Source organism: Perca fluviatilis, chromosome 8, assembly GCF_010015445.1.
Source record: "Perca fluviatilis chromosome 8, GENO_Pfluv_1.0, whole genome shotgun sequence".
NCBI classification, from domain to species: domain Eukaryota; kingdom Metazoa; phylum Chordata; class Actinopteri; order Perciformes; family Percidae; genus Perca; species Perca fluviatilis.
Window position 1 is genome coordinate 27,624,100 of NC_053119.1, and position 27,789 is coordinate 27,651,888.

The following is a 27,789-nucleotide window of genomic DNA, read 5'->3' on the forward strand; positions in this document are numbered from 1 at the left end:
TACACTTTCACATCACAATGGACTTTATTATTATTATTATTATTATTATTATTATTATTATTATAGGCAGCGTCTTTGCTACAGATATATACGTACTGTGGCTCTTCAAGTAAACACTGGAATGTACTATACATCAAGGTTGGTTGTTAACTTTTTTTTTTTTTTTTTTAACAATTTCAATCATCCAATCATTCTAACCTCTTCGAGGTGAAGCTAAAACAATAATCATAACTGTCTGTATCTGCTGTTGCCATGACAACGTCAAGTCCCACAGAGTGATGTCATGCCAATCTGGTCTCTTCCTGGTGCGCGGTTATCCCCCGTGAAGCTCTGAGGCAATCTGGAGGGCCTCTGGGGCGTGTGTGAGCGTCGGAGGCGTCGGTCCGGGTAGAGGCTGTTGTCAAAGGGCTTGCGGTGGACACAGAGGACGTGGGTCTTTAGGTTGCCCTTCTGGGAGGCGCTGTAGGGGCAGTACCTGCACTGGAATGGCTTCCGAGCTGGGAAAGACAAAGAACAGAGACAGAGAAAAAAAAGAATTAATACTAATACAGTTACTCAAAACTCTTTGTGAAAATTAAGAGACTGAGTTCTGTTAAAAATGATAATTCCGGATATTAAATATGATTTTTGCCAGGTCATGTTTCCAGTGTTATAGACCAGATGTTGGCAGGTGAGGCGTTAAACTTTGACAGAGCCTCTGAAATGCCAGAGAGGGAAGTAAAACCACACACTTACAATGATGTTTCAATGGGGCTCAAACTAGTTTCTTATTAGTAATAGGGTGCTACAGTCACCGTGGCTGTGTAGAAAAATGTCTAAATTAAATAAAACTGTGACGCTGATGTGGACTCATAATAACAATTTGCACTTTCTAACACTTTACCGCACTGTGACACTTCATGGGCTGACAGGTTTTTATGAAAAGGCCAGCAAGTTCTAATTCATTGTAACATATTTCCTGCTCACACACACAAACCCACACACGCACACACACCCCCACACACAAATAAACACACACACACAAGTGTTGAGTTGAGGAATGACAGACGTCTGCAGCTGGGAGGCAAGGCATGCCAAAACTTCCTGTCTGTCCCTCTCTGTAGCGCCCGCTACATAACACCACTACAAATAATGTGAACCTACATGACACAGCACAGAGTGTAACTTTGAGATACAAACAACAAAACATGCTGTTAATAGCTTCCAGAAGTTTATCTGACCTCAATAAAAAAATCAGTAAGACACCAACGCCCGAAGGTGTTGCTAAGATCAAAACAAAAACTGTGCTGGGTGACTCATCTACCTGTCTACCTAGACAGCCATGTGTCCTTGTTCACTGCTGTGCTATTTTTGAGATGTTACCTCATATAATGACTTTCTCTTTTCCCCTCTGTCTAACGCTTTAATGTGTTTTTCTGTGATTCATGGTTACAGTAAACCATTATGTGCTGATGTCATTTGACATCACTTCCCAAAAACTGAGGGCTGTCTCAGCCTTTTCACCCCACCCTCGCCTCTTCCTCTCTATCATGCTCCTCATCAGAGCCGAGACAGCTGTACGCAGCTGAACACTCGCTCTCACATCTACATAAAAAAGGTGTTTTTGGGGGGAAAAGTGGGAAAACTCACAGACGGTGTGAGCAATAAAAGGTAATGCTCCATCTGTTGGTGTATAATAACCTGATGGCCGTAAAGGACACACACACAACACACACACACACACACACACACACACACACACACACACACACACACACACACACACACACCCAGTCAGAGAGATGATAAGGCCTGACACATCTGAATATCATCAGGATGGCACAGAGGGTTGTGTGTGTGTGTGTGTGTGTGTGTGTGTGTGTGTGTGTGTGTGTGTGTGTGTGTGTGTGTGTGTGTGTGTGTGTGTGTGTGTGTGTGTGTGTGTGTGTGAGAGAGAGAGAGAGCGAGAGTAGTCTTATTGAGTGAGGGAGAGCTGTCTGGGAGGAACAATAGTAAAAGAAAAGCTTTGTCAAAATCCAGGTACAGAGCACTTGGTGATGTTAAAACTCAACCTGTCTCACTTCAACTTCTCCAATTCAATGCAGGTGGAAAAACAGGAAATAAGGGTGGACAGCAAGATAATAAACATGTCTAATTCAGGGCACCTTGTAATCTCTCTTTATATTACTTATTATATCACTTATTACATTGCTGTCTAAATAAGCATGTAGGAAACTGAAAAATCCCACATTCCAAAATTTTACACATCCGTTGTAACTGGAGAGACCGAACAGATTTCCCTCAATCTTGTTAAAATCTTGTAAATGCTCTCAGACAATGTGAACAATCCCATAGCCCATTATGCTTTCATAAAGTCAGTTAATAATAAGCCAAAAGGTCTCGGCTCTACATCTCAGTCGCTTGTTGCCCTGCTTGTCTCCCCCCTCTATCGTCTTTCTTTCTCTCCGTCCTCGTCTCCCTGGGTCTGCTGTTCTTTCTTCCCTCCCACCAGAGGAGAGGGGAGGTCCAAGAGAGGGCAACCTCCAAATAAGTTCCATTAATCACAGGCCACAGTCTAATGTAACTAATATTTTACAATTAGAGAAGACAGCAGTGGGCTCAGAGCCATCCATCTCTTCACCACATGATCCTCCATTCAAAGGCTGCCCAATCCACAGCTTCAGACATGCCACACACACACACACACACACACACACACACACATAGACATACACAGATGCACAAATAGACTGGACAGGAAATGAGAGGGGTGGGATTGTGTGGTGTTGATAGAAAGAGTAAAGGAAGAAAAACAGAATGAGTGATTACTGACTTTGACTCTGTATGAGAGTGACATTGGACTGTATTAAAAGGACAGTTCTGGTTTATTACAATTTGGGCTTTATGTAATCTTGGCCACCATTTGCATCTGTTATGATAACATTATACTCACCAAAGTAATTGCTGAGATCTGGGAACACGGCAACATCACTATAACGAAGTCAGACAAGAAACACGGGCAGTCAGACAGTCAGACAGAGTGTAAACAAGCTAACAGTACAGCCAGATTATCGAAGGAAAATCACAGGAAACGTGTGTGCACATAACTATAGCATGGATGCTAGGTCAGAGATGAACCAGGAAGTCAGTCTATATACTGTGATGGATGTTTTTACAATGAATAGTTTGAGTTGTAATTCTATTGTTCACCTTGTACTTTGTCTTTCAAAAATGTTAAGCTAACCTAGGAGTTTGTTTAAAAGCTGTATGATTGTTTGACCACTTGTGTTTCTTGCCTCCTAAGGCTTCATTTCAGCAAAGTACATAACTCTCTGTCTCTGTCATGTGTAGTTTTTACTCTTCGGTTCATGAACAAAATCAAAAAATCAAAATATAATGTGTTTATTAGTGCGCTTTAGAGGAACTGGTAGGCAGATTTTTTGAACTTCAGACAGAGCCAGGCTAGCTGTTTCCCTGTTTACAACTACGCTAACCTTCTCCTGGCTGTAGCTTCATATTTAATGGACAAATATGAGAGTAGTGTCTTCTCATCTAACTTTCAAGAAAGCGAAAAAGCGTCATTTCCAAAATGTCAAACTATTCCTGCAAGTACAAGTTAGTACTCTTGCCATAAGTAGGGCTGAGACATTTGTTTTCTTCTTTTTGTATTCTTTAAACAGATATTCACTTTTATAAAATAATATTTTTGCAAATTTTATACTTTAAATATATGCAAAGTTCTTGTATGGGTTTTGTTTAACCAACATTTAACATTTGAGAACTTTGGCTTGTTTTGTGTCAAAGTAAGGTATCAAAAAAAGCTTGATTTTGGTAAGGAAACTCAGATATTATATAATCACTAGAAATCAAAAAATGTCAAACCATACCATACCCTGCCCTGCCTAAGTGTATATTTGCGTGAGTTGGTACACGTGTATACATATGTTTGCACCTGCACGCATGTATTCCTGTGTGTGTGTGTGTGTGTGTGTGTGTGTGTGTGTGCGGTGGGAGTGTGTTGTGTGTCACAGGCTGAGATAATGACCATGATGACAGTGGCGGGGCCGACGGGGGCCAGAGGAGCTGAATGGTGACGGATGACACAGGGCTGAGCTCTGATGGCACACAGACAGTGAGTGATGACTGCACATCCTTCCCAGTGCTCCACCCTTCATTATCTCTATGGGGAGAAGCACGGCACAAAGGCAGGCCGCGCTGCCCTCTCGCTGCCCTCAAACGACATCTGCTCATGGAGACAGCCGCACTACCGCTCCTCTTTCACCTCGCTGTCGCTCCATCTATCTCCATCTATGGTGATCTTTCTCGCTCCTTTTCTCTCTCCTTTTTCTCTCGCTCTCTGTCACCCTCTCCGCGGAGGGTATACACAGGTCAGACAATGAGATAATGACTCACCCCTTTCAACCTTTCAAAATCTTTCTTTCTCTCTGTCCTCTGTTGTTCTTTCATTCTTAATCTTGTCCTTATCGATCTTCTCATATTCACTTGTTCTCATGCGTCTGAGAGGCCTGATCTGATGTCACAGAAGACACAGTGTGGTTTAGTTAACCAGTTAACTGGTTGAAAGTTAGATAATACTCTGAACCTCAAGGCATCCAATATGTGACTGTGTTCTCAAAAACAGTTGTCCAAATTGTGCCTGTGAAAAATTGAAAGCACGCCATAATACCTGGTCCAGAAATATTAAGAGGCTTTACCACAGCTTAACTGATGAAGTGGTAAATGTTGCCATCTAGTGGTTCAATCAAAGCAGTGCAGAGATGAGAGTTTCTGTTTAAAACACTAGGGAGGGCTTATTGAGACTAATGAGCATGCAGACAGGTTCAACCAGAGGTCACCATCTGGCCAATTACCACTGCTGGCACATTGGAGCCGACCTGAACTGTCATCACAAACACATCACTCCATGTCCAAACTGCCCGGCAATATGTCACCATGCCACTCGACGTGCCATACAGTATGGAGAGGATGGGGGCAACAGGAGACAGCCCCATGACAAAGCCACCTGGTCAGCACTGCAGACAGGACAGGCTGCCGGGCCACCTGCTTAGCTCACTTTTTAGAGGACACTCGATAGACTCTCAATGTCAGTTACTCGTCTCAATGTCCAGTTTGACTGACAGGTGTTTATTGTGTCTATGACATCTACCTCCTCAGGGAGAGGGAGAGAGAGAGAGAAATATGTGCAGGATCAATCTGCAGCAAACAAAAAGGCAAGGGAAGGGATGCTTGAAATAACTTCAAGCAGAGAACAAATACATTGATCAGATTGCTGAGAAACACAAGCAATAGTCACAGTATATATGCTGTATTTAAGGTTAAAAAGTGGTTTAATGATGCCAACTGTTCTTCGGTTTTTAAAGGATTTCATAATATTAGGTTTACTCGAAGACGACTCGAAACGGCCAGCTTTTCTAAATGCTATCTATTTTTGTAATTAAAACGGCATTATACGCAATAAAAGCAACAACGAAACATGAACAGCGTGATGGCCATGACAGGAGTTGAAGGAGAGGGGTGCTTTTCGGCATATTATAATAGCCATCTGTACAATCAAATAGAAAACTACATCTTGCTGTTAGAATCATAAAGAAAGGAAACAGATGTTAATCCCTAATGGAGTTGACAGGCACTTTCCTGTCTTTCACATGAACATATTGAGTTTCTGAATAAGAGGGGGATCAGAGGGAAGGTGTATCATGTTGCACTCATAATACATGCATATCAAAGACCCCAGCTGTTGGATTCCCTCTCTTGAGAGACAGCATTATTAAATCTGCACTCAGCAAGCATATCACACCAGCACGAGAGCTTAAGCCTCTCCATCAGTGGGCTTCCATTGGCTTGGGTGATTTGTAACCTATCACACAAGGAGATTATATCATCCCTTAAAGTGTAGGGGTAATCAGCGCCACACACCTGTGTCTTCTTTAGTCCCTATTTGAGATCACAGATACGATCTGAGAAGGGAAAAAAAAAACTAAAGTGCTATAAGTATAAAGGAAGTGTGTTGTTTATAACTGGCATGATTTATTCACACACTCACACTCACTCTTCACACTTCCTCTGTCAGGTGATGAGGGTGGAGACACTGTCAAAAACTTTTGGGGGATTTTTATAGCAGCATCCTTGAGGCTAACAATGTCACGCATGCTAGTCAGCCACTTATATTTAGAATTAAGTTAACCAATTGTAATATTGTTATATGGCCATCTGCAGTGGTATATCGTATTCAGATGGGCTGGTACAAAGCATCTGAAAGGAGATAACTAGATGAAAGAAAAGGACCGGTCTTTGTCCACTAGGTGGCAACAGATACTTTCAAATCCGAAGGCAGCCCTGGCTACATCTTGATAACAGTGACAGCTGCATTTGACATACATGATATAGAAGCAGATGCTCACCTGATGCGACATCTTTCTCCATGTTCCCCCCATCGTTCAGACTGGCTTTGTGTGCGCTGGCAGGTGCGCTGCTCAGGTTCCCCTGGGATCTGAGGTAGGAGAGCAGGCCGCCCTGATGCTGGAGGTGATCTGCCTGTCCTGGAGCCAAGTTCTCCAGAGAGGAGACGGGACATTCAGCCACAGCTCTGCCCCAAGTTCCCGGGTTGTCATGCTTCTTCTCGCCAGGACTCTGGAAATCCGCCTTTCCCAGCTCCTCTGGCTCCAGGATATTATTTTTCAGCATCTTCCACTTGGCAGCATCATCATTTTCATCCTCCCTCCCTTGCTCGGGTTTCTCAAATTCACCTTCACCGTCGTGACCTGTGGAGCTGGCATTCTGTGTGTTTATCTCTTCTTTTGTTCCCTGCACCAAAAGGTCACGCTGATATGCAGGTTTCACACCGAGCTCAGCTGCGGCATTAGAGTAACTTTGTAGCCGGCGGGTAATGGAGGAGGAGAGTCTATTACTAAAAACTCCAGACATCTGTACCAGTACAGCAGGAGACATGCCTGAATGAGACATGACAGACTCTGGCCTGACAGACAAATCTAAAGGCTCATACTGGGACTTCCTGGTTTGAGCAGACAGAGGGCCGTCTACACCTGCATCTTTGTCACTCGACTGGTTGTTGATGAGCAGGGCGTTATCACTGTGGCTCTCCAGACCAAGGTAGTGGGCTGGGCTCCAGTCTTCCCTGGATCTAGGTCTGAGCTTGGGGTTGGGGTTGGGGCTGGAGCTGCTGCTGCTGGTGGGCTGAAGTGGAGAAGAAAGATCCCTGCTTGTTTGCCAGTGGGGGAAGTGGTAGCGATCCAGATGGAAGCCAAGGGAGGCAGCCTGTGCAGCGGTGTAGTCACTGGAGAGTGGACACCTGTAGACTTTCTCACCTAACACAGACAATAACAGCAGGGACATAATACAATCCAAATCAAATTAGGACACTATGTGTATATGAGGCATACTGAGCATTCTGTTCAGAGAAAAGTATGTACCAACAACTGTCGTCTAAACATGAAAAATGTTGCACTCCCACACCAGGCTGAGTTGAATGATTTAAGTGCTGCCCTGCAGTAAATCAAGCTTGTAATCAGCTTTCAGCTCCAGTGATCCATCATTTTACAGTATGGACGCCACCACCATGTGCAATAAATACACCCAAAGATGTTAACACCAAACAAGATTCTTCCAGAAATAATAAACAGTCAAATTCAAAGCAACTAGAACAAGGCAGATGTCGCAGACAAGAACCTCATTCCATCAAAACCAGTAAGTGGGTTTCCCAGTCAGAAATAACGAAGACCAACATGTGAGCAGTTCTGATTAACCGCACCATTTACTGTAGCTGAGTTTATTTTTGCTTCATACTTGAAAAATGGTGTGTTGGAACCATAATTCAAAAAGTACAAAGTGTATTATTGTGGGAAATGACAAAGGGTAATTTTTCCTCCTTTTAGCAAGTGAAAAATATCCATCTGGAAACAAGATTTGATCGTGCTCACCATAACTTTTAATTAAAGGTAATGTAAACGTCTTCTTCCCCTCTGTTTACCTACAGTTTAATCATTATAGCTATCACAGAAACTCCCTCCAGGGTTAAACACACTCCCTGTGACCATTTTTGAGTTAGTGATTGTCTGAGACCTCAGCTTTGCACTGTCTTTAAACAGCCCAGCTGTTTCGCTGCCATTCCAATTACAGTAAAAGTCATCCGACGCCATTAAGCCACAAATATTGGCAGTTTATTGCCCAACACTCTCCTGGCATTTGAAGGTCAGGTCATACATTATACTGTGTCTTTTAGGGATGCGTCTGGGATAGGGAGATAAACCCACCACCATTAATTTAATTCTATGCATATTGATGTCTTATTGTTCTTCTTTAATAGACTAATATCTGAGTTATAACAGTGATTCATCCGCGCTAGAGAAATATCAATTTCATACACCTCAAGATCTGACCCTGAGATAATTCTCTGAGGTAAATCTAAATCTAATGATCTGCAGTTGCTACCTGACTTTGTTTCCAACTTTAATAGAAAAACCACCTTAGTAAGGTGAAGGGTAGTAAAAAAGGAGGGCTGTTTTTGACTATTTCAAATCTACAAAACCATAAAATAACACCCACATATTACCTAAATAGAGCTGAAACTAATGAAATTGAAAAATCACTGCTGAAATGGCAAATTGGTGCCCCTGAACGGAAGGCAGTCACCTCTGTATGTACTGTATATGGGTTATACTATATATATATATATATATATATATATATATATATATATATATATATATATATATTATGTGTGTGTGTGTGTGTGTGTGTGTGTGTGTGTGTGTGTGTGCGGTGCGTGCGTGTGCGTCTACAGTGTGTCTAATATAAGGTCTGCGTACATTGAATGTGCATGGCGACGTGAGTGGGTGTGCAAGAGCGGGAAAGAGACTTCAACAGTGCCACACCCTTGTCTCCAGTAACAGACAAAAAAATCTAAACAGCTTAATGGAACTCTTTCAGACACGCCATATATCTCAATTATTCTGTGGGTTAAATTACGATGACATTACCGGCCAGCTCCAAATGCAGAAAACACATATATCTGACCTCATCTTTCAGCGTGGACCTTCCCAAACCCATTTGCCAGCCTACATGAGAGCTGTAAAACAATACAAAGAATGAAGACTCTGTTTTTTTTTCCTCTTCCTTTGGATGGGTGCCATCTTTGTGATTGCCTGGTTCATGCTAACTTAATCAGTTTAAGATTTACTTACACTGCCGAGGCTCACATTATGTGAGGGGAGTAATTTTAGAGCTTAGATTTATCAACCAAAACTCCAATTACTGCATCATTACAAACTCCAGCCTCTCTCACCTAACACAGAGCATCTAATGAAGTGATGCGTATGAGTTATCCGCCCTTACTGGATGTGCAAGGCGGAGGAAAAAGGTAAATAAATAAATAAATGCCTCAAGTGAGCCGTGTCTATGGAAAAAGCATGCAGCTGGGTTTGAACGAGTGATTCATTTCATATGGAAATAGGCTTTAAGATTTACAACCATACATCACCGTCAATGCAATCACAGGCTCACATTTGCTTACATAGGCATTTGGCAGTTATATTGTAGATATCAAACTCTATATAAAGTAAGGTTTTGGCTCTTTCTACATATGCAATCAAGCACCTGAAATGCAAAGCAGAGATACATGGTGGCTGGTTTGGTTTAAGATGAAACAGAGTGAGAGGGAGAGAGTCACACACAAGACTGGTGAGAAAAACAGGGGCACCAGATGTTCTTTGATGTTTATAATAGCATATATTATTAATATTAATTAGACCACATAGTCAATGACGCATTTGGGACGTTTCCAAGTCAATTAAGCCAAATGGCATTCAGGAGACGGTGGAACAATATTTCAAGGCAGGTGTTCACAACTCCCTGGGTAAATCTTTTTATCTGCATGCTAGGGAAACAAGCATTTTGAGCTTAATTTGAGCCTCATATCTGCAATAATAATTAAAAAGAGGATTAAAAGACAGAAGTGAGAGGGAGACAGAAAAGCCAACAGGTAATCAGTTCAGACAAACCAGTCAGATTGACTGTGATCTCTGAATAAGAGCTGAATTTGTTAAGACAGACACAGGCCCGAGTTAGATAAGGACCTGATTGGTTAAAAGATGCTTTTAATGTCAGCAATCACAAAGAATATACTGATGTAACTGGAACAGCCACATGAAAAGTGATACTCTGTACAAGCAGCTTGCTTTATCTATGTTTCTGGGTAAACCACTGCTCACATTTCCATTCACAGTTTTACAGACGCTTATCATTTCAGGCTCTCTTGGCTATACGGTAAAAGAAGTGTAAAAGCAGGGAATAAGGGACAAAACACATGTGGCGACGACATCATTACATGGTGTCTGCTCACTGACCTTGAGGTTAAGAGTATTGAATGGGACTAATTAATAACTGTCAGAGCATTTTATGTATGTTAGGCATGTTTTCATTCTGAGCAGGGATCTAACTGGCCCAATGTAGGTCAGAGGCCCGAAGCATGCATCCTTCATTAGTTTATCATTTTAAAAAGAGTCGTTAGTCTAAATCTCAGATTATAATTAAAGTCAAAGTGCATTTTCAAATCTGTCCTGATGAGATATTGAGAGAAGTAATTCGTAACACACGCCTTCCATTGAAATCAAAGCGTGCGTTCTAATTTAAGATGCTGGGTGTTTGTAGTTAAACATCTAAATCCAGCACTGTATCTGGATGTATCGAGCAAAGAAGCCGTCTCTCACCCTGACAGCCATGACTGTACTATATTTGCTATCCATATTGAGAACATCAATAACTTCATGACCACCATAGGCTGACTATGAATAATGCAGCCAGTAATTCTGGACTAATCAATGTTCCTCAAGCTGAACATCTGGCAGTGGTAATTCTTCCTCAGCATCTCCGCTCTCCTGAATTAGAAAACACTCGCTCTCTCCCTCTCTCTTTTTCCACGTCCAACCATCGAGACAGACAGACTTGATCAGTTACAACCCCCCACCTCCGAAAAAACTTATCCCTGTTATTAAACCCTCATCAAGTGGTGCGTGTTCTCCATATGTGTAGGATTTACCTATCTGTCCCGCAGCAGACCTGTGTGTTGAGCCAGGGCCAGCAGCGTGTGATTGTGTTAATTAATCTGTCATTGTGAGCGCAGGGAGCAGCTGCAGAGGTCTCTGGGATATATTGTCAGAGCTAAACAATGCGGTGCTAAGCCCCCAGAGTGAGTCTACCATTACACAAGACTAAGAACAGAGAGGAGAGGAGGAGAGGGGGAGAGAGAGCCTGCCGGATCCATCATTGACTAAAGCAATGACGCCTGACCTTTACAATGAATTAGTTTCCATGCTTAATATTGACTGAAATTAGAGTCTGATACTGAATGTGCCATCCCAGAACTGTGTGCACTCAAATCCTCAGCTAGCCAGCTATCATAAATGTTTCTGGAAGTGACACCGTATGGTCTCGGAGATAGGGGAGAAGAGGGAAAGTAAAAACAACAGAGCCTGAACATTTCTTAAAGAGCAACCAGAGAGGGATTTGGCCATAAACGGCAAGAATTTACATGTAAATATGCAGATACCAGTATGTGTGTACAATATGGAAACAAAACATCTAATGAGATTAAACCTGATCCATTTATCTCTGCTATACGGCCATCCTTTAAGAGGATGCTGGATCAAATCCCACAAGAGCGCATCAGACTTGGATGCACACAACATAACAGTACTCCAACGGAAAATAACCATAAGCTATGAAGAAACAGAACAAAAGTTTGGATTTATTTTTCTTCTCTTAACAACGCTGTTAAAGCAGTAATTCAGGCTCATGATAACATGTTAGCAGGATGCCATGACAAGAAAGGCATTTACCCAGAGAGCCAAATCATCCAAATCACCAGGTGGAACAGAAGACTATCAATAAAAATACCAGGTGGTAGATCAAATCATAAAAATCACTGGGTGGTATATATCAAATCATTAAAAACACCAGATGGCATGCATTAACATCTTGTGCCCCCGTAGGCAAGGGGTGGGGATGTGACGGATATAAAATAGAGGGTACTAATTATCCCTGCAATTCAACATGATGCCATTATCTTTAAAAGGAAGACAAAGTCCTTGTGGATGACAGTAATATCTGTGGTGGTGTAGCTGACCCTGCGCTAGATGTCCACCTACACTAAGTGAGAAGTAAAATATGAGGCAACAGCTGTCACTTAGCTACTTTATATTTATATTTAGTTTTTAAAAGAAAAGATTACGAGATGCAGAAATTGGATCCTTTGTTTTGATATTCTAAGCAGATTTAATTAGTGCACAGAAATAAGGTCTGTCTGTAAGTCTGTCATCGTACCTCATATCAATTCTCAGAATAGAAACATGTAATCCTGCAAAAAAACCTGACAAAATATTAAAAGGGGCCCTCCAGTGATTCAGTATGTTACTTCCATAAAGTTGGGGGACTTGTAAGAGACAGATTAAACTATGTAAACCTAATTCCTAATGTAATGTAATTCAGGTGGGGACCTCTCTCTCCTTGCATTTCCTGTTCACCCTTCTACTGTCAATTAAAAATTAAGTAAACATTAAAATTAAGTAAAAAAAAAAAACATTGTTCAAAATCAAATCAGCAGAGGACCAGATATTTGACTTTTAATGTCAATATGGTATATGTATATGGATCGAGCTCCATATACTACCTTTCCTATAATGCAACTGAATAGTGCGATTCATTAGACCTTGTTGCCATCATCAGAGTTATTTTTGTCAAAACTTTGGAAAGCTCCCTCCAGAGCAACTAAGGCATTATCCTGCTCTGCCCTGCAAAGGCAAAAGGCAGTAACTTCGTTTTTGGTCGAAAATAAGTTAATGATATTTTTGGGACATTCAAGACATCCTTTATCATGTGGATAAGTATCTTGAGTCAGTTTCGTTGTTTTGTTTTTTCGAGAAAATAATGGGTTGTCTTAACAGTAACTTCTAAAAGCCCAGGAGAAACCAAGGCAGAACACCATAACACCAGTAACTGCTCTTTGACTTTGTTTTGGAATGCTCAATTTGAGTTACGGTTCAGGATAGCAAAAAGTACAGTAAATGGCCATATGTAATTGTAAATCAGCAGACATACAGGCCATGATCACTACATTTTATAGACGTGTTACTTTAATGATTTTGTAAATGGTGATCAGCAACCAAATATTGATCATTTGGAAGTTACTGCCTTTTGCCTTGGCGTGACCTTTCACTTTTTGCAGACAATATAAAGGCAGAGTATAGTAACTTAAAAAAAATAGAGGTCAAAAGTCAAGTTGGAGCTTAAGATTTTTTATGTAGATGCATTGCATCTAGTTGCCAGATTCCCAGTGTCCTACTTATAATTCATTTGGCTGGACAACTAAAAAACTTTAAAGGCATCTGTCATCTGTCAACATGTCAAGTCATTCATTTAACAGACTCTTTAACAAGATCTTAAAACAGCTAAAAGAGCTTTCCTTGACTGAGTTACCTGTAGCTGGAGAAGAAGACTGTGGTCGATGGTCGAGGCCACTGCCAGAGTGGGAGCTCCCCATCTCTGGCCCAGGATGACTCGCGCTGCCTGGGCTACCGGGTCTGCTGATGGCCTTAGTGTCTGGGTCGCCGAGACACACTTTCCCATCGTCTACAGGGACACATGTCTCAGTCAGGTAGGAGGAGCACTGCTGCTGGTCTTTAGGACCGAACATTTGCTGTTCAACAGGCAGCCCTGGTGTCATGATCTGCCAGCCTGGGTAGCTGCTGCTGCTGCTGAGTGTATCTCTGTTTGACGTGATCTTCTGCAGATATTCCATGCTAGTGGAGCTCAGTGGAGGGTGGAGATGATTTAAACTCAGCAAAGAGGAACAATCTGCATCTGTCAAAGGGCCTGAGGAAATCATCCTCCCTAACATCTCCCTAACTTTCATGTCAACGCCTGCTGTGGCAAGTATCTGGTTGTAATCTTGATGGTCGGCTCTCTCAGCCATGAGGAACCTGTTGTGAATGCGGGTGATGTACTGCGAGTAGAGGGTGCTCTGGTGGTCTTGTGATAGGTTGTTCATGTTAACGCAGGTGTCATGCTCGGCAGGGAGATTACGCTTAGCAGCCAGCTTATTGAGGTGGACCTTCATGTGGTTCTTGAGAAACCAGGGTTCTTTGAAACGACGGCCACAGATTTGACAGCAGTGCTCAAAGGAGTCCTTGTGTTTCCTCATGTGACCCTTCAGGAACCAGGCCTGGCTGAAGGTCTGGCCGCACACCTCGCAGGGGAATTCGCCAGCGGGCTTCTTCTTGTCACCGGCCCCCATCGCAGGCCTCTGCCCTAAGCCCGCATCAGCAGTTATATGCGCCATCTCAACGTGTCCGATCAGCTCCTCCTCCTGCGAGGCAGCAAACTCGCACAAGGTGCATTTATAGGGTTTGTGCAGGATCCTGATGTGGCGCTCAAGCTCCTGCTGCTTCCTGAACTTTCCCTTACAGAATGAGCAGCGGAAGCCGATGGGTTGGGGCTGGATGGGATCATCAGGGACGGGAGTCACCTTAGGGGATGTGGATGCGTGTGGCTGGCTCTTTGTAGCTCCAGAGTTAGTTAAGAATGGGGGTTGTATCGGGACAGTCTGTAACAGTTGGGGCTTTTGAAGTTGGTTTATTATCGATGTTTGCTGTTGGCTAACATGACCAGCTCGCGTCTGCCTGTCCCTTAGTATCGCCCTTTCCTCAAGCTCATGAAGCAATCTATTCTCCTCCCTAATTCGCCCACGGCCTTTACCCAGAATGCCTTGCTTGTGAGTACGGAGGTGTATCTTCAGGTTGCCCTTCTGTGCAGCCCTGTGGTCGCAGTATGGGCACTTGAATGGCTTCTCGCCAGTGTGTGTGCGCATGTGAAGGGAAAGGATGCTGTTGAAGCGGAAGCGCTTTCCACACAACGGGCAGGGATACTTCCTGTTCTTGCGGCTGTCCTGTTCCTGGGTGGAATTTACCTGGGAGGCAATGCTCTGATTGGTGACTCTCAAGAACTGGGAAAGCTCTGCTCTCCCGTTCATACTGCTGAGAATCCTTGCATCCATGATTTGATTGGCCAGAAGCGCCATCTGGCTCCTAATTGGGTGGGTGGACAGGGTAATGAAGCTGTCCTTTCAGGGACTGGCTGATGTTACAGTATGGTGGTCAGAGGTGTCTGTGTGGGACGGTCGGAAGGTTAGCAGTGAACTGTATGCTGACTGTTTGCACTTATTCAGCTGAAACAGGATGTGGATTCATGCTGCTCGGATGAAATGTCTGTTTGTTGTAGCTCAGACCTAAAGAGAAAACAAAAGGAACATTAAGTGCATTCTAATTCTGCAAAAACAAATAAATTATTCAAATATTAATTTCCCCCTCAGAAACCCCAAGAATAGGTGAGTACAGTATAATGTCAGTGGGGCTCTCGGCTGTCAATTAAGGGTGTAAATCTCTACTTTTGCAGCTGCTATATAATGCCACTGATGCACCACAAATAGGTCAGGAAATAGAGCAAAGTAGGTTCTGACTTTCGTCATCCTGTGTTAATGTATACCTGTGGTTTTAGATTATTGTTGAAGACCGTGAAAATGCTGATTAAGTCTAACCACAAAGGCTTCCTCAACAAATATCTCATCTTTACTAAAGGGTAAGGTGAAAATCTTTGTCTTGATCTCATTTTGTACTGACACATAACACTAAGGCAGCACAAACATCAAAGACTGTCTGCTTTCATTGCCCTTCCTTTGCATTTCACAAATCTGCGCTTTAAAAAAAAAAGATTAAAGTAAAAGTGTTAAGCTTTTTCAGCAGGTCTATTGCATATTTGAATAAAAACCTTTACCAGGATAATTATGTCACAAGAGTACTAAGGAAAATAAACAACTTGATGATGCAAAAATGCAAACTAAAGTTAAAGGAAGAATATCCAAATGGAAAGCTAAAATATGCTTCACTTCTCCCCAGCCCAGCCCAGCCCTTTCCTTTTTTTTTTTTTTTTTTAATTCAACTGCAGCAGCAAAACAAAGCTTCAAATTCACATCGTGCTACAATGGTAGAGGTCACATAAGTGAGCTCTGCACAGCTCTAGTGCAGTACCAAAGGGCACAGAACAAAGCCTGCACTGTCCACACTGAATTAACACAGGCTTACATCATCCTGGACTGCAACCTCAGTCAGTCATGAAAATGATGTACACAAAACCACACAGATAAAAAGCTGGCAGGCTGGCAGCAGTAGTGTGTGTGTGTGTGTGTGTGTGTGTGTGTGTGTGTGTGTGTGTGTGTGTGTGTGTGTGTGTGTGTGTGTGTGTGTGTGTGCAGCGTGTCGGCTCTGAGCTGCAGATCAGAAATTAATGTAACCATATGGTACTGACCTAACCATATCTGACATGAAAGTGAGTGAGTATATTCTATTATAATATAGTTGATCCACTTCATTTTTCTTAAACTGGTATTCCTTAGCACTCATTCCAAAAACTACAAAAACAGGGGGGGAGGGGAGGAGCATGACCCCCCTCCACACACACACACACACACACACACACCTCCCACCCATTCCACGGATTACGGTCATTTGAGCTATTATCGCATTTGCCTCTATTAATGTCATTACTGTACTGTAGCCTTGGATGTGTAATATTGTAACAGTGTATCCAATTTGAAGTCTGCGCCCAATCAATAATGATTGATCAAACTCAACTTTAAACGGCTATGTGTCTGGAGCATCAAATAACTTTGACTGCTGCATAAATGTGCTCTTTCTTACCCGTCTTTCACAGCTAGCTAGCTGAAAGCATGAGTAAGGCAAGTAATAAGAGAGTTGCCAAAGCTACACACAATCCTATTCATAATCAAGTCAAATCAAATCAAATCAAATCAAATCAACTACCTGATTTAATGTAAAGGCATCCAATTAAAATCTCTGACAATGACTTAGAGCCACCTGCTGCCGCTGTTGCCTATGGGCCATAGCAACCTCAGTCAAATCATAAAAATGTTGTACACAAAACCACACAGATTAAGAGCTGACATACCTGTCTGCTCTGCACCCAGATCAATGTAAGGATACAGACCTGACCTAATCATATCTGACAGGAAGAAAGTGAGTGAATGATATTAGCATACACTAGATCCAGTTCATATTTAAAGTGGTATTCCTCTGATTAACTAAGCATAAGAAGAAGAAGAAGAAGAAGGCATAAAACCTTCAACGTGTGGTGTGTGTGTGTGTGTGTGTGTGTGTGTGTGTGTGTGTGTGTGTGTGTGTGTGTGTGTGTGTGTGTGTGTGTGTGTGTGTGTGTGTGTGTGTGTGTGTGTGTACTAGTAGGAATTGTTGGAGCAGTATGCAGGGCCATCAGGTGTTTCTCTGTCAGAGTGGATTAGGATCTTTCCGGTGCAGATTGAGAGAGTGCTTGATTGTTATTAAGCATCGTGTCACACAGTAGCGCCTTGTAGGTGTGGCCGCGCATAGACGAACATGGAGCAGGTGTGATTTAGCACAGCCAATAAAAGAAAAAGAAAAAAATAATGTAACACATACACAATTAAACCAGCAATCGGAGCGGTGCATTCTGGATGATTTAGGATGTGACAATATCAAACATGGTTTGGACTCTGTATTTTAGTATTTAATCTACAGGATGGTAGAAGTGCAATCTTTTTACTTTATAGTTGCAGCATATTGTCAGCTAGGATGGATGGACAATATTGTAAATCAATAGAGAGGTGACACTGGAATGAAATGTATTGATCAGAAGGGCATATTTCATATTTCTTTTTAACAGCAGTTAAAAAGCATTAATAATTTATGTAGATGGTTGAGCTGAAAGCTATATTGAATGCACCACAGAACTGCTACATAAGCCTGCAACCAACAGTTACAGTAACCTGTCTTAATGTAACCTAAAATAAAGATTATCTATAAGAGAGTAGCGGTGGAAAAGTGTGTGTGATAATATAACTATGTATCTGATAAGAACTCTGATGCGCAACATGACTGATAACACATACTTAAACATATATATTTTTTCATTTGGTATAGTACAGACAATGATGTTTTGAGAGTATCAATTTTCCATAAAATGAGTCAACAAAATCCCCAAATACTGTTTGCTAATTTAGCGAGTCTGCTAGCTAAGAAGGAAAGGTGGGTTATTTAACTAGTATTTATTCTGATTTCTCTCTTCATGCATCGTTGTGTGCATGACTCGTAAAAATATCATTCATTCACACAAATGTAGCTCAGCGTAAATTCTGTCAGGGAGACGTCATTTACGTTTACTCGCTTCTCTTAAACTGATCAGCTGGTGGGTGGGTGGGTGTTACGTTCGTGTAAACCAATCAGAATCGGGCACGTATGTTCAAGCCAATCACAGCATGACTACCATGTTTTTAAGCTGTTCTCTCTCCTGCTTCTGTCAGTTGTCTTTTCAGACGAGCCAGGCTTCTTCGACCAAGGTGTTCTCGGTCTTATCCCGGCTGACGGCTCCCTTTTGGTTTTCTTCCGGTCTACGGGGGATATGTTTGGATTTTTCTAAACCTCAAAAAAATAAATAAATAAATAAATAAAAAATAATATATATATATATATATATATATATATATATATATATATATATATACCCTTCTACGATGGAGTCTAGTCTCCAAAATCTATATATGTTCTTACTTTGCAATTGTATCTTACAAATAAATGTTTGCATATCTGCAACGACGTCTCTCCTGATTGAATTACAGTTTAAGTGATATGTGATGACATTCTCATGAAATAACGCATCTAATGATCCACACATATCTACACCACACATATACACTGACGAACAATAGAGTGGGATGTTATACATATCTGTTGATCTCCCAGATTCTCTGTAATGTGTTTCTGCCTACTTCCACATCACATAACAAGAGATCATGACTTTCAAAATTCCTGGAATTCCCTGACTGTCCCAGTTTGCATACAACATAACAACAGTTGGATTCATTATTACAGAGCAGGCTTATGTGCGGACAGTAAAAGCCCCATGCTGTGCATTATGCCCTCTGTGTCTCACTTCACCCACGTGCCCACCCAACACATCAGCCAGCCAACCACCTGCTGTGGACTGCCCTGTCAGGGGGATGAAGAGCCAGTACAAGGAAGAGGGCAGTGGTAACACAGCTGCCCACCGTGACCTGTGCAAAAGATAGCACCCATATACTTTCTGACAGCCAGATTAATGAAACCCTATAGGAGCTTCTCTGTAGGCCCCCCCAAAAAGCCTGACGGAGACAGAATAGTCTAACCAGCGCCATTCATTACTGCGGGAGTACACAGCACAGAAAGAGCACACACAGCACTGACAAAGTAGCTCCTTGTGAGTAATAGCTAAAGAACTCATAAAGGAATACATACACATTTGTTGTGGCTGCAGTAAATCTATGCCACTCCTTTTACAACTATCAAAAATCTGGCTTGTGCCCTGTAAAAATAAATCTGGCGTACATGTGGTGCAGCGATGATGTGATGTTATTTGGGAGTCAGCTATTTCCTATGTTCAGTGAAGGAGGTTTTCGATTAATTTTGTTTGTCTCATTCACTAATGCAGATTAGTGGCTATGAATGCAACGGGAGGGAAAATATGTTCCTCTGGCAACATACTAAAAGCTACAGGGTATAGAAACTGCAAGTCAGACTGACAACAGCAGGTCTGCTTAGTGGTGACCAGCTGTGTGTGTACCTGTATGAACTGGGGGAATACTTTGCTTCTAATTTACTATTAGTCTTTAATATGACAAACCGTTCACACATCGCATTTATGCATACCACAAAGATCTGAAAATGACAGTTTACTTACGTGTTCTGTATCATAACCTCATTGTGTGTGTGTGTGTGTATGCCAGCCATATATAAACTTTGCATTCATGAGCTTCCTCTGATGCTTTCAATGGCACTAACACAGCGCAGCGCAAGGAAATATAAACACTGTCTCCTAAACTCGTCCTCCTCATGCACATGCAAAGACAACCACTCTCACATGCCATCTCTCTCTCATACACACACACACACACACACACACACACACACACATGCACGCACGCACACACACACCCAGACATGTGCATATAGAATGTATTTTAAATCACTAATGTGTAAACAGTTGCTCTTGTTTGCACAGACCACCTGTTCTTTTTGGACACAAACAAAGCGTTGGCGTATGATGGGGTGTGTTAACAGTGTGGGGTGCGTAGGGGATGCCTTGCACAAGAGAAGCCTATCCACATGGTGTAGGCTGCATCAGATGGTTGAGCCCTGCAGGACGGCAGCCAGCTCCAACAGAACTCACACAGATCTCAAAGAATGACATGTTTTGCTTTCTTGAAAAGTACAACTCCCACACACCCCCAAAGCAGGCTTGAAAAAGCAAACTGTTGTCACTATATCATTTAAAGAGACGGGATAATTTGGCTTTTACATCGTCTTTTACGTTGCTCAATATTAAGAGTCGGCAGACATGGAGGAAATACTAGATGTGTCTACTTTCAGTTGCGAAAGCACTTGGAGGCACTAAAACAAAAGTCATTAAACGAGTCATCACAAAATCACAGCAGGAGTCTGGTAATGCCACTTACAGTATCTCATTAAGATATGGCATCTACAGGAAAAAAAAAAAAAAAAACTGACAAACAAAGAGCATAATCCAAGGCACATTAACTGGGCTGATAATTCAATGAACTTTCATTTGGCAGCCATCTTGCCCTTATGATGGTCTTTTTTTTCAGCTGCAGCAGAAGAGCACAGACCCCTCGTGAAGTTCCTCCCTTTTTGTCTCTCTCTCTCTCTCTCTCTCTCTTTTTCTCACACATATTCTTCCTCTTGATCCCTCTCTCTCTCTTTCCCGCGCTCTCTAAAACAACAAAACATCCACCATTAGACAACGGGGTACCAGCGTAATTAGAAAATGACTTCCTTTGCAATCCTAGCTAAGTAGTTTACACACTGTAATTACAGGGACAAAATCATCTTTTCATCATTTCACTGATTGAGCTCATCAACCCAGTGGGATCCCAGGACTGTGCTCAGGCAACATCTGGGCTAAGAGAATTAGCCTTTAGTTTAGCAGGCCTTACACAGTGGCAAGCAGCGCAGCATGAACACCGGACATGGCCGTGGCACACGTCTCTAATTGAGACTTTTTTTTTTTTTTCTTTCTTTTTTTGGAGACGGATTGTTTATCAGATCGGGTCTTATCAAACAGCCCTCGTTTTCCAGAGCATTCACTCATTTTAATACAATAGGACCCAATCCAGGAGGAGGCCAAAGTCACTGCGCAGTACCGATCTCCATTTCCCACATTTCTAAAAATGCCATATCAAACTTGTACTCCCCCCCTCGGCGTGCTCCTGTACTTGTGAATTGAAGCAATGAAGATTGACCTTGGTGCACAACAGCACGCCTTTTCATGGGGCGCTCTGTTTACTCTAATTCTCTGTGTGCCCCGAGCCTTGACTTTCTAACAAACACATGTGGTCGTGGAGTTGAAGGTGAAGTGCTTTTGGTTTTCTCCTCTGTCCTGTGGAAGGGCTCTGGCTCCGTGTGTTGGCAACAGAGGCAAGTGTTTAATGTGGCAGCTGTTAGCCTCGTGGATTTTCACTAATCACTCTCTCCTGATTACTCTGATGAGTGTATGATGCTCTTAAATAATCAACCCGCGATGAAAAAAAAAAAGAAGAAAAATAATTATCATCATCTCCCTAAGTAGTGCAGCTGCACCCGCCTGCAATAATTACAACTAGAACAGGGCGCCTTCTTTCGTCACTTACAACCACTTATTATTAAAGATAACGCTAATTGGTGCGGTGGTGGGCGACAATTCTTCATGGGGTTCATCATAAAAAGCCAAACCTTGAAACTTATGGCACATTAGAGGTCTTAAAGCCAAGGTAAGGTATTAAACACTGCATGCTGAGACATGCCGATAATCTGAGCCAGGGGAGTAGTAGACGTCCTGTCAGTAGACCCTTGGTCGCCCACCCCCCCACCCCCCCTGCCTTGCCCTCACTCCACCCTTCCCCCCTACTCCTGGTATCAGCCTGGCAGACACAATTAACATTTTCATAAAAACAATTCCCTGCCTCCAATAGTCCAATGTAATTTGTTTTCCATCTCTGTTCATTAATCATTGTTTAAATCGGTGAGCCATCCCCTCCACTCTGCCATCTGCACTCAGCTGTGTTACAGATATGACACCTTCCCCCTTAATGGGAGCTGACAGCCAAGAGAGGAGGCCTGTGGAAAATAGCTTCCTGCATGTGCACTTCCACCTCACATAGTGCCAGCAGGTGAGAGAGGGGTATTTAATGGGTTCTGATTAATCTCCAAGGCAAACAACATTACACTACAATATCATACGGCATGCAACACAGCACATACACATGCAACACAGCAGTATAAAAAGTGTAAAAAAAAACACAACAAAAAAACAATACAATAACTACAGCTAAAACTCATGCAGATAGTCTTCATAACAATGGCGATGCATTCCACATTTTGTCGAAGTTGTCGACTGTTTTTTTTTTTTTTTTCTTCTTCTCCTCTAGTTAAATTAGTGCAGTGTTCCTACAATATGCTATTGTTTTCCTGGAATTGGGAGCAAGGTTATTAATTATTCACTGTTGTGTTCTCATATGAGGGGGCTATGCTTTTCACTGTATTGCCTCATAGCTCAAATACTTAGGGCCATGGTACTCGGGCAAATTTCATGAGGCAACATCACAGAGATATTATTATCACAAGGCAGATAGTTAGGAGATTAAAAGTTTCCTGAAGAGTTTTCAGTGATTGAAAAGGTTCCGATTTTTCTCTGATAAGATTTCAAAGTTCCAGGATTTCTGCGACAAATCAAATAACTTTTACCCCCCCCCCCTTCAAGGGATGTTAAGCCTAAGTCTAGGTTAGCTTAGGCATTTTTGGGGGGAGGAAATCCTTCTCAATGTGGTTGGTAAGAGGGTGCCAAAAAGTTCATCTGGCCTGTTGATTTCAGCATGGATTACAGATATTCAAATCATGAGCCTCATGTTCAAACAAGTGCCTCTATCAGGGGAGAAAGTTGCCAAGCAGAGCTTTGTCATGTAAGCTGTACGAATTTACTTCAGCATAATGAGAAGGCGGCTGTGGCGCTACATTTAATACAGTTTCATCCACTCACCCCTCCCTCTCTCTAATTTCCTCTCAGTTATGATGATAATATTTTCAGATACCCCTCCAGCCGCCATACAGGCTGCAGTTTAAAAAAGAAAAAACGAACATACACAGGCACCAATCTTTCATCCGGAACTGTGTCACGGCGGCGCACACATGGTCCACAGTTCCAAAACGCTTCAGACAAACGCCCCAACTCTTTTTGGGGTGTTTCTAACAAGGACAGCAGCAGCAGCAGCAGTAAATGATGTGTATATTCAAAGCTGAATATTTCATGTTGATTGATCGAACTGACTGCCACCCACCTGCTCCTCCTCCTGTCCCACCGGAGCTGGCATGAGGAGAATTCAGTAATTGAGAAGAGCAGAGCATGGTCTCTCTTTGCTCACATATGACAGATGGGGCATCATCGCTTCAAAGGAGAGCATTTGGAAACAGGAGGAAGGAGGGGGGCAGAGGGTGAGGATGGCTTTGAAAGTAGCGGTGCTACTTTGTGCAGGTGACAGTAAAAAAAAAAAATGAAGAAGAAAACAGGTTACATTATCTAAAGCATGGCTACTTCAAAAAAAAATGTTACAACTGTAAAAGGTGCTGCTTTAAAAACCTGTGAATAGTGAAATTAATTTTAGGAAAACTGTACATTGCAGTGTGCAGACACCTTGCATCATTATTCTCAGTCTCACACAACTTCACTGGCCCATTATTTTGTATAAGGTCTGGCGTGTCTGGTACTTTGTTTTAGTTTTTTTTTAATTTTGGGATATGGTCCTTAATAGTATAAGACATTAATATGACATTAAAAAGAAACGTTATGATGACTTAATAAAATATTAAAAAAGGTCGTATTAAAAACATGATATGGATCACGGTCTAACTGTACACACAACATAGGCTATGTAACCTACAAAGGAACACCCAGGAAACACACACACACACACACACACACACACACACACACACATTTGCTGATTTCTGCATTCTCCTTCAATTTTTTTTTATCGAATTGAATTCCATAGTCGCCTTATAGCCATCGCCATGACTTACTTTTCCACCCCAACTTCCCCCCCTCCACCCAACCTCCCAAAAAAAAGCCAACAGTGGCAGCTCTGGGGGAACGCGTGTCTATCAGAATCCGATACGTCAGAAACTTAAACTCACTCACTTTTTTTTCCACAAATGCCCTGAGTAAAGCCGAATCGGTGGGGTCTCTTACCTGGCCGATGCGACGGGGGCGCGGAGGACTCGAGAGGTGACAGCCGGAGTTCAGCGGAGAGTGATGGGGAACTGAATGACTGACTGCTGACTGACTGTACGCTTCACACGCTTTATCATAAACGCCCAGCACATAGACGGACCCAGATTCCCCCCATTGAACTGTACGCTTCCTCTCTCTCTAAAAAAAAACAAACAACAACAACAACAACAAAAATCCAATCTTTAAACGCTCTCACCGGACGACGTCAGCAGTGCGCTCTGCTCTGTAGTATTTCCAGTTGAAGAAAGAGGTAATGAAATCTTATCAAAAATGACTCGGGATACTTCGACATGTCCCGAAGCCGTATGTCTCCCTCATCTGGCCGCTGGTGTGTAAGTGTAACACGCTGGCACCGTGCGTAAAACGCGCTGTCTCCAGGACTCAGACCTCATCAATCCTTTTTCTGAGATGCGTGCATTTGAAGGTATCACGTGGTATTACGCATGTCACATTTGTTAAGTCGATTACATGCAAGAGTAGTACTTTTATGTTCTCTGAAAACTTCTGCGAAAGCATGATGGATTCGCATGTAACGATGGCATGATTTTGTTCTCTTTATAGACACAAATATGCAGATTTTTTATTTATTTTTTACACAGGCTGATCCTGTGTGTTGTGTATTGAGCAGCATCTATACCCACATTGTTGGTTGGCATACCGTGTAAAGGAATAAAGGATGACTAAACCTCAGTGATTCAGCATTTTACTTGGTAAATGGCTCTATTAAGAAAGCTTAATTGGATGCTTGTAACATCTCTCACATTTTTTAGCATCCTGCTAACCTTCACTGTAGATTCTCCTCCAAAGTGAGGAAGAGTTTTCTTACTCTGAATAATTGAATGCATTCCAAACATATTCCTCACAGAAAAAATAAATAAATATATAAATATTATAAAGCAAAATAAACAGACAAGGACAACACAGCAACCAGGTCCTTGATTTTGATGCTGCGGTTTGATTTGCTATAGTTTACATACACTACCGGTCAAAAGTTTTAGAACACCCCGATTTTTCCAGGTTTTTATTGAAATTCATGCAGTTCAATGTCTTATTGTACTCTGAAATGAAAGAATAGAACAAATGAACAATTTAAGTTAAAAAAGAAATCATGGAATCAATTTATAAACCAAAATTTATTCTAAATTTCTGACTCATCAAAGTAGCCCCCTTTGGCAGATATAACAGCTGAACACACTCGTGGCATTCTTTCTACAATGGAAATCAAATATTCTTCAGAAAGTTCTTCCCAACTCTGTTGCAGAAGTTCCCATAAATGTGTGGCACTTGTAGGTTGCTTTGCTTTCACTTTTCTGTCCGGTTCATCCCAAACCAGCTCAATGGGGTTTAAGTCTGGTGACTGTGCTGGCCACTCCATGTTTTTAAGCTTACCATCTTGTTCTTTTCTGCTAAGGTAGTTCTGGAATAGCTTGGACTTATGTTTTGGCTCATTATCTTGCTGTAGGATGAAACCCCTGACCAACTAGGCACATACCAGAGGGTACTGCTTGGTGCTGCATACTGCTGTGGTAGCCATTTTGGTTCAGGGGGCCTTTCACTCTGTACAAATCACCGACCCTGGATCCAGCAAAACAGCCCCAGACCATCACGCTTCCTCCTCCATGTTTGACAGTTGATGTCACACACTGAGGAACCATCCTTTCGCCTACTCGACGGCGTACAAAAATCCTGCGTGATGAACCGAAGATTTCAAATTTGGATTCATCAGTCCATAGCACCTTCTTCCAGTCTTCAGTAGTCCATTGACGATGTTTCTTGGCCCAGGCAAGCCTCTTTTTCTTATTCTGACGTCTTAGCAATGGCCTTCTTGCTGCAACTCGACCTCTCAAACCTGCAGCTCGGAGTCTTCTCTTTACATTTGAAACTGAGACTTGCTTATTACGACCACTATTAAGCTGTGCTTGAAGCTGTTGTCCTGTGAGCTGCCTCTCACGCAAGCTGTTGACTCTCAGAAACTTGTCTTCTGATTCTGTTGTGGCTTTGGGTCTGCCAGACCTCTTCCTGTCAGAGTTTCCCCCAGTTTCTAAGTGCCTTTTGATGGTGAAGAATACTGTACTCACTGACACCTTGACTTTCTTCGCAAATTCTCTGTAGGAAAGACCAACATTCTTAAGTGTTATGATGGTCTGTCTCTCTTCCATTGTTAATTGCCTTTTTCCCGCCATTTTTATAGCAACACACTACTTTCTGCATTACAATACTGTTCAAATAATGCTCACGAGGGTACGGTACCACAGTATGTTCCAACAATACTTTTATACAAACAGAGGGGGTTGTAAGTAATCCAGACAAGTTGGAACACCTGTGGGAATTGGTAGTACCAACTTTCAAAGCTTGATCAACCTCCATTGCTGCAGAACAGCTTTACGTTGTTTACCCATTTCTTGTTCCCTGAAAAAGGCCTTTTTGTAAAATACTGAAATGTACATTATTTTTCAGTTTTCGGCAGTTCACCACTTACCTTTGTACCATTTCAAGCTGTTCATTGGACTTGAACTGCTAAAATTTCAAAAAAATAAAACAAAAAATTGGGGTGTTCTAAAACTTTTGACCGGTAGTGTACATTCTTCTTGTTTTTCTTGTATTGGAATTCAAAGCACCTATAGGCTTCTAGAGGTTTGTAAGCAGTCCAGCTATTTTGAAACAGGGGGGAGGGGGGGGAGAGAGTGGTGGACTGTGACCGGGAGGTTGCCGGTTCAATCCCCAGACTATAAAGATAGGATAAAAATCTGGGTGGGGAAAGTGAAAGAGCAGCACTTGTTCCTCCCTCATTACCACCACTGAGGTGCCTTGAGCAAGGCCCTTAACCCCAACCGGTCCAGTGGAGCAGCTCAGTGGCCGCCAGCAGATCAGACTGTGGTTGTACTGGGCAGCTTCAAGGTATGAATGTGTAACTGTGTGAACTGTCGTATGGCATATCATAGTTGGGGGTCTGGGTGTCCTCCCCCAGGGTTATTTTGAGTGTAAAAGACTTAATTTCCTGCATTCAGATAAACCTTTATGCACCAATTTACGGTGGAAATACCTTTATTTAGCCTGTGCAAAGAAGAAAAACACAGATGACAATTCAAAATATATCAAAACTATAATGGAAAGTATGTTGTTGCATGTCATTGGGCATTTTTAAGTGGGTATATGGAACCTCCTGGAGCTTTCTGGGTATACTGCGGATACACTGATTTCACGATTTCCTCAATTAATCAATTAATTGTTTCCTCGATAAAACATCAGAAAATGGTGGGAAAAAAGCCAATCACACATTCCCAGAGCCCAAGGTGATGTGTTCAGATTGGCAGCACATCCTCACATTTAAAGGTCCCATGGCATGAAAATGTCACTTTA

General features: G+C 42.2%; 1 protein-coding gene across 1 annotated transcript; it reads right to left on the bottom strand.

Moving 5' to 3' along the window:
• LOC120564276 lies at nucleotides 1-25,963 on the bottom strand. The gene is made up of 5 exons (XM_039809137.1): nucleotides 25,922-25,963; nucleotides 24,388-24,567; nucleotides 13,489-15,130; nucleotides 6,402-7,325; nucleotides 1-497 (listed from the first exon to the last, which is right to left on the bottom strand). Exons 1-5 carry the CDS (start codon nucleotides 25,961-25,963, stop codon nucleotides 262-264), a joined length of 3,024 nt encoding a protein of 1,007 aa, XP_039665071.1. The 3' UTR covers nucleotides 1-261.
• Between the last annotated feature and the right edge of the window lie 1,826 nt (nucleotides 25,964-27,789).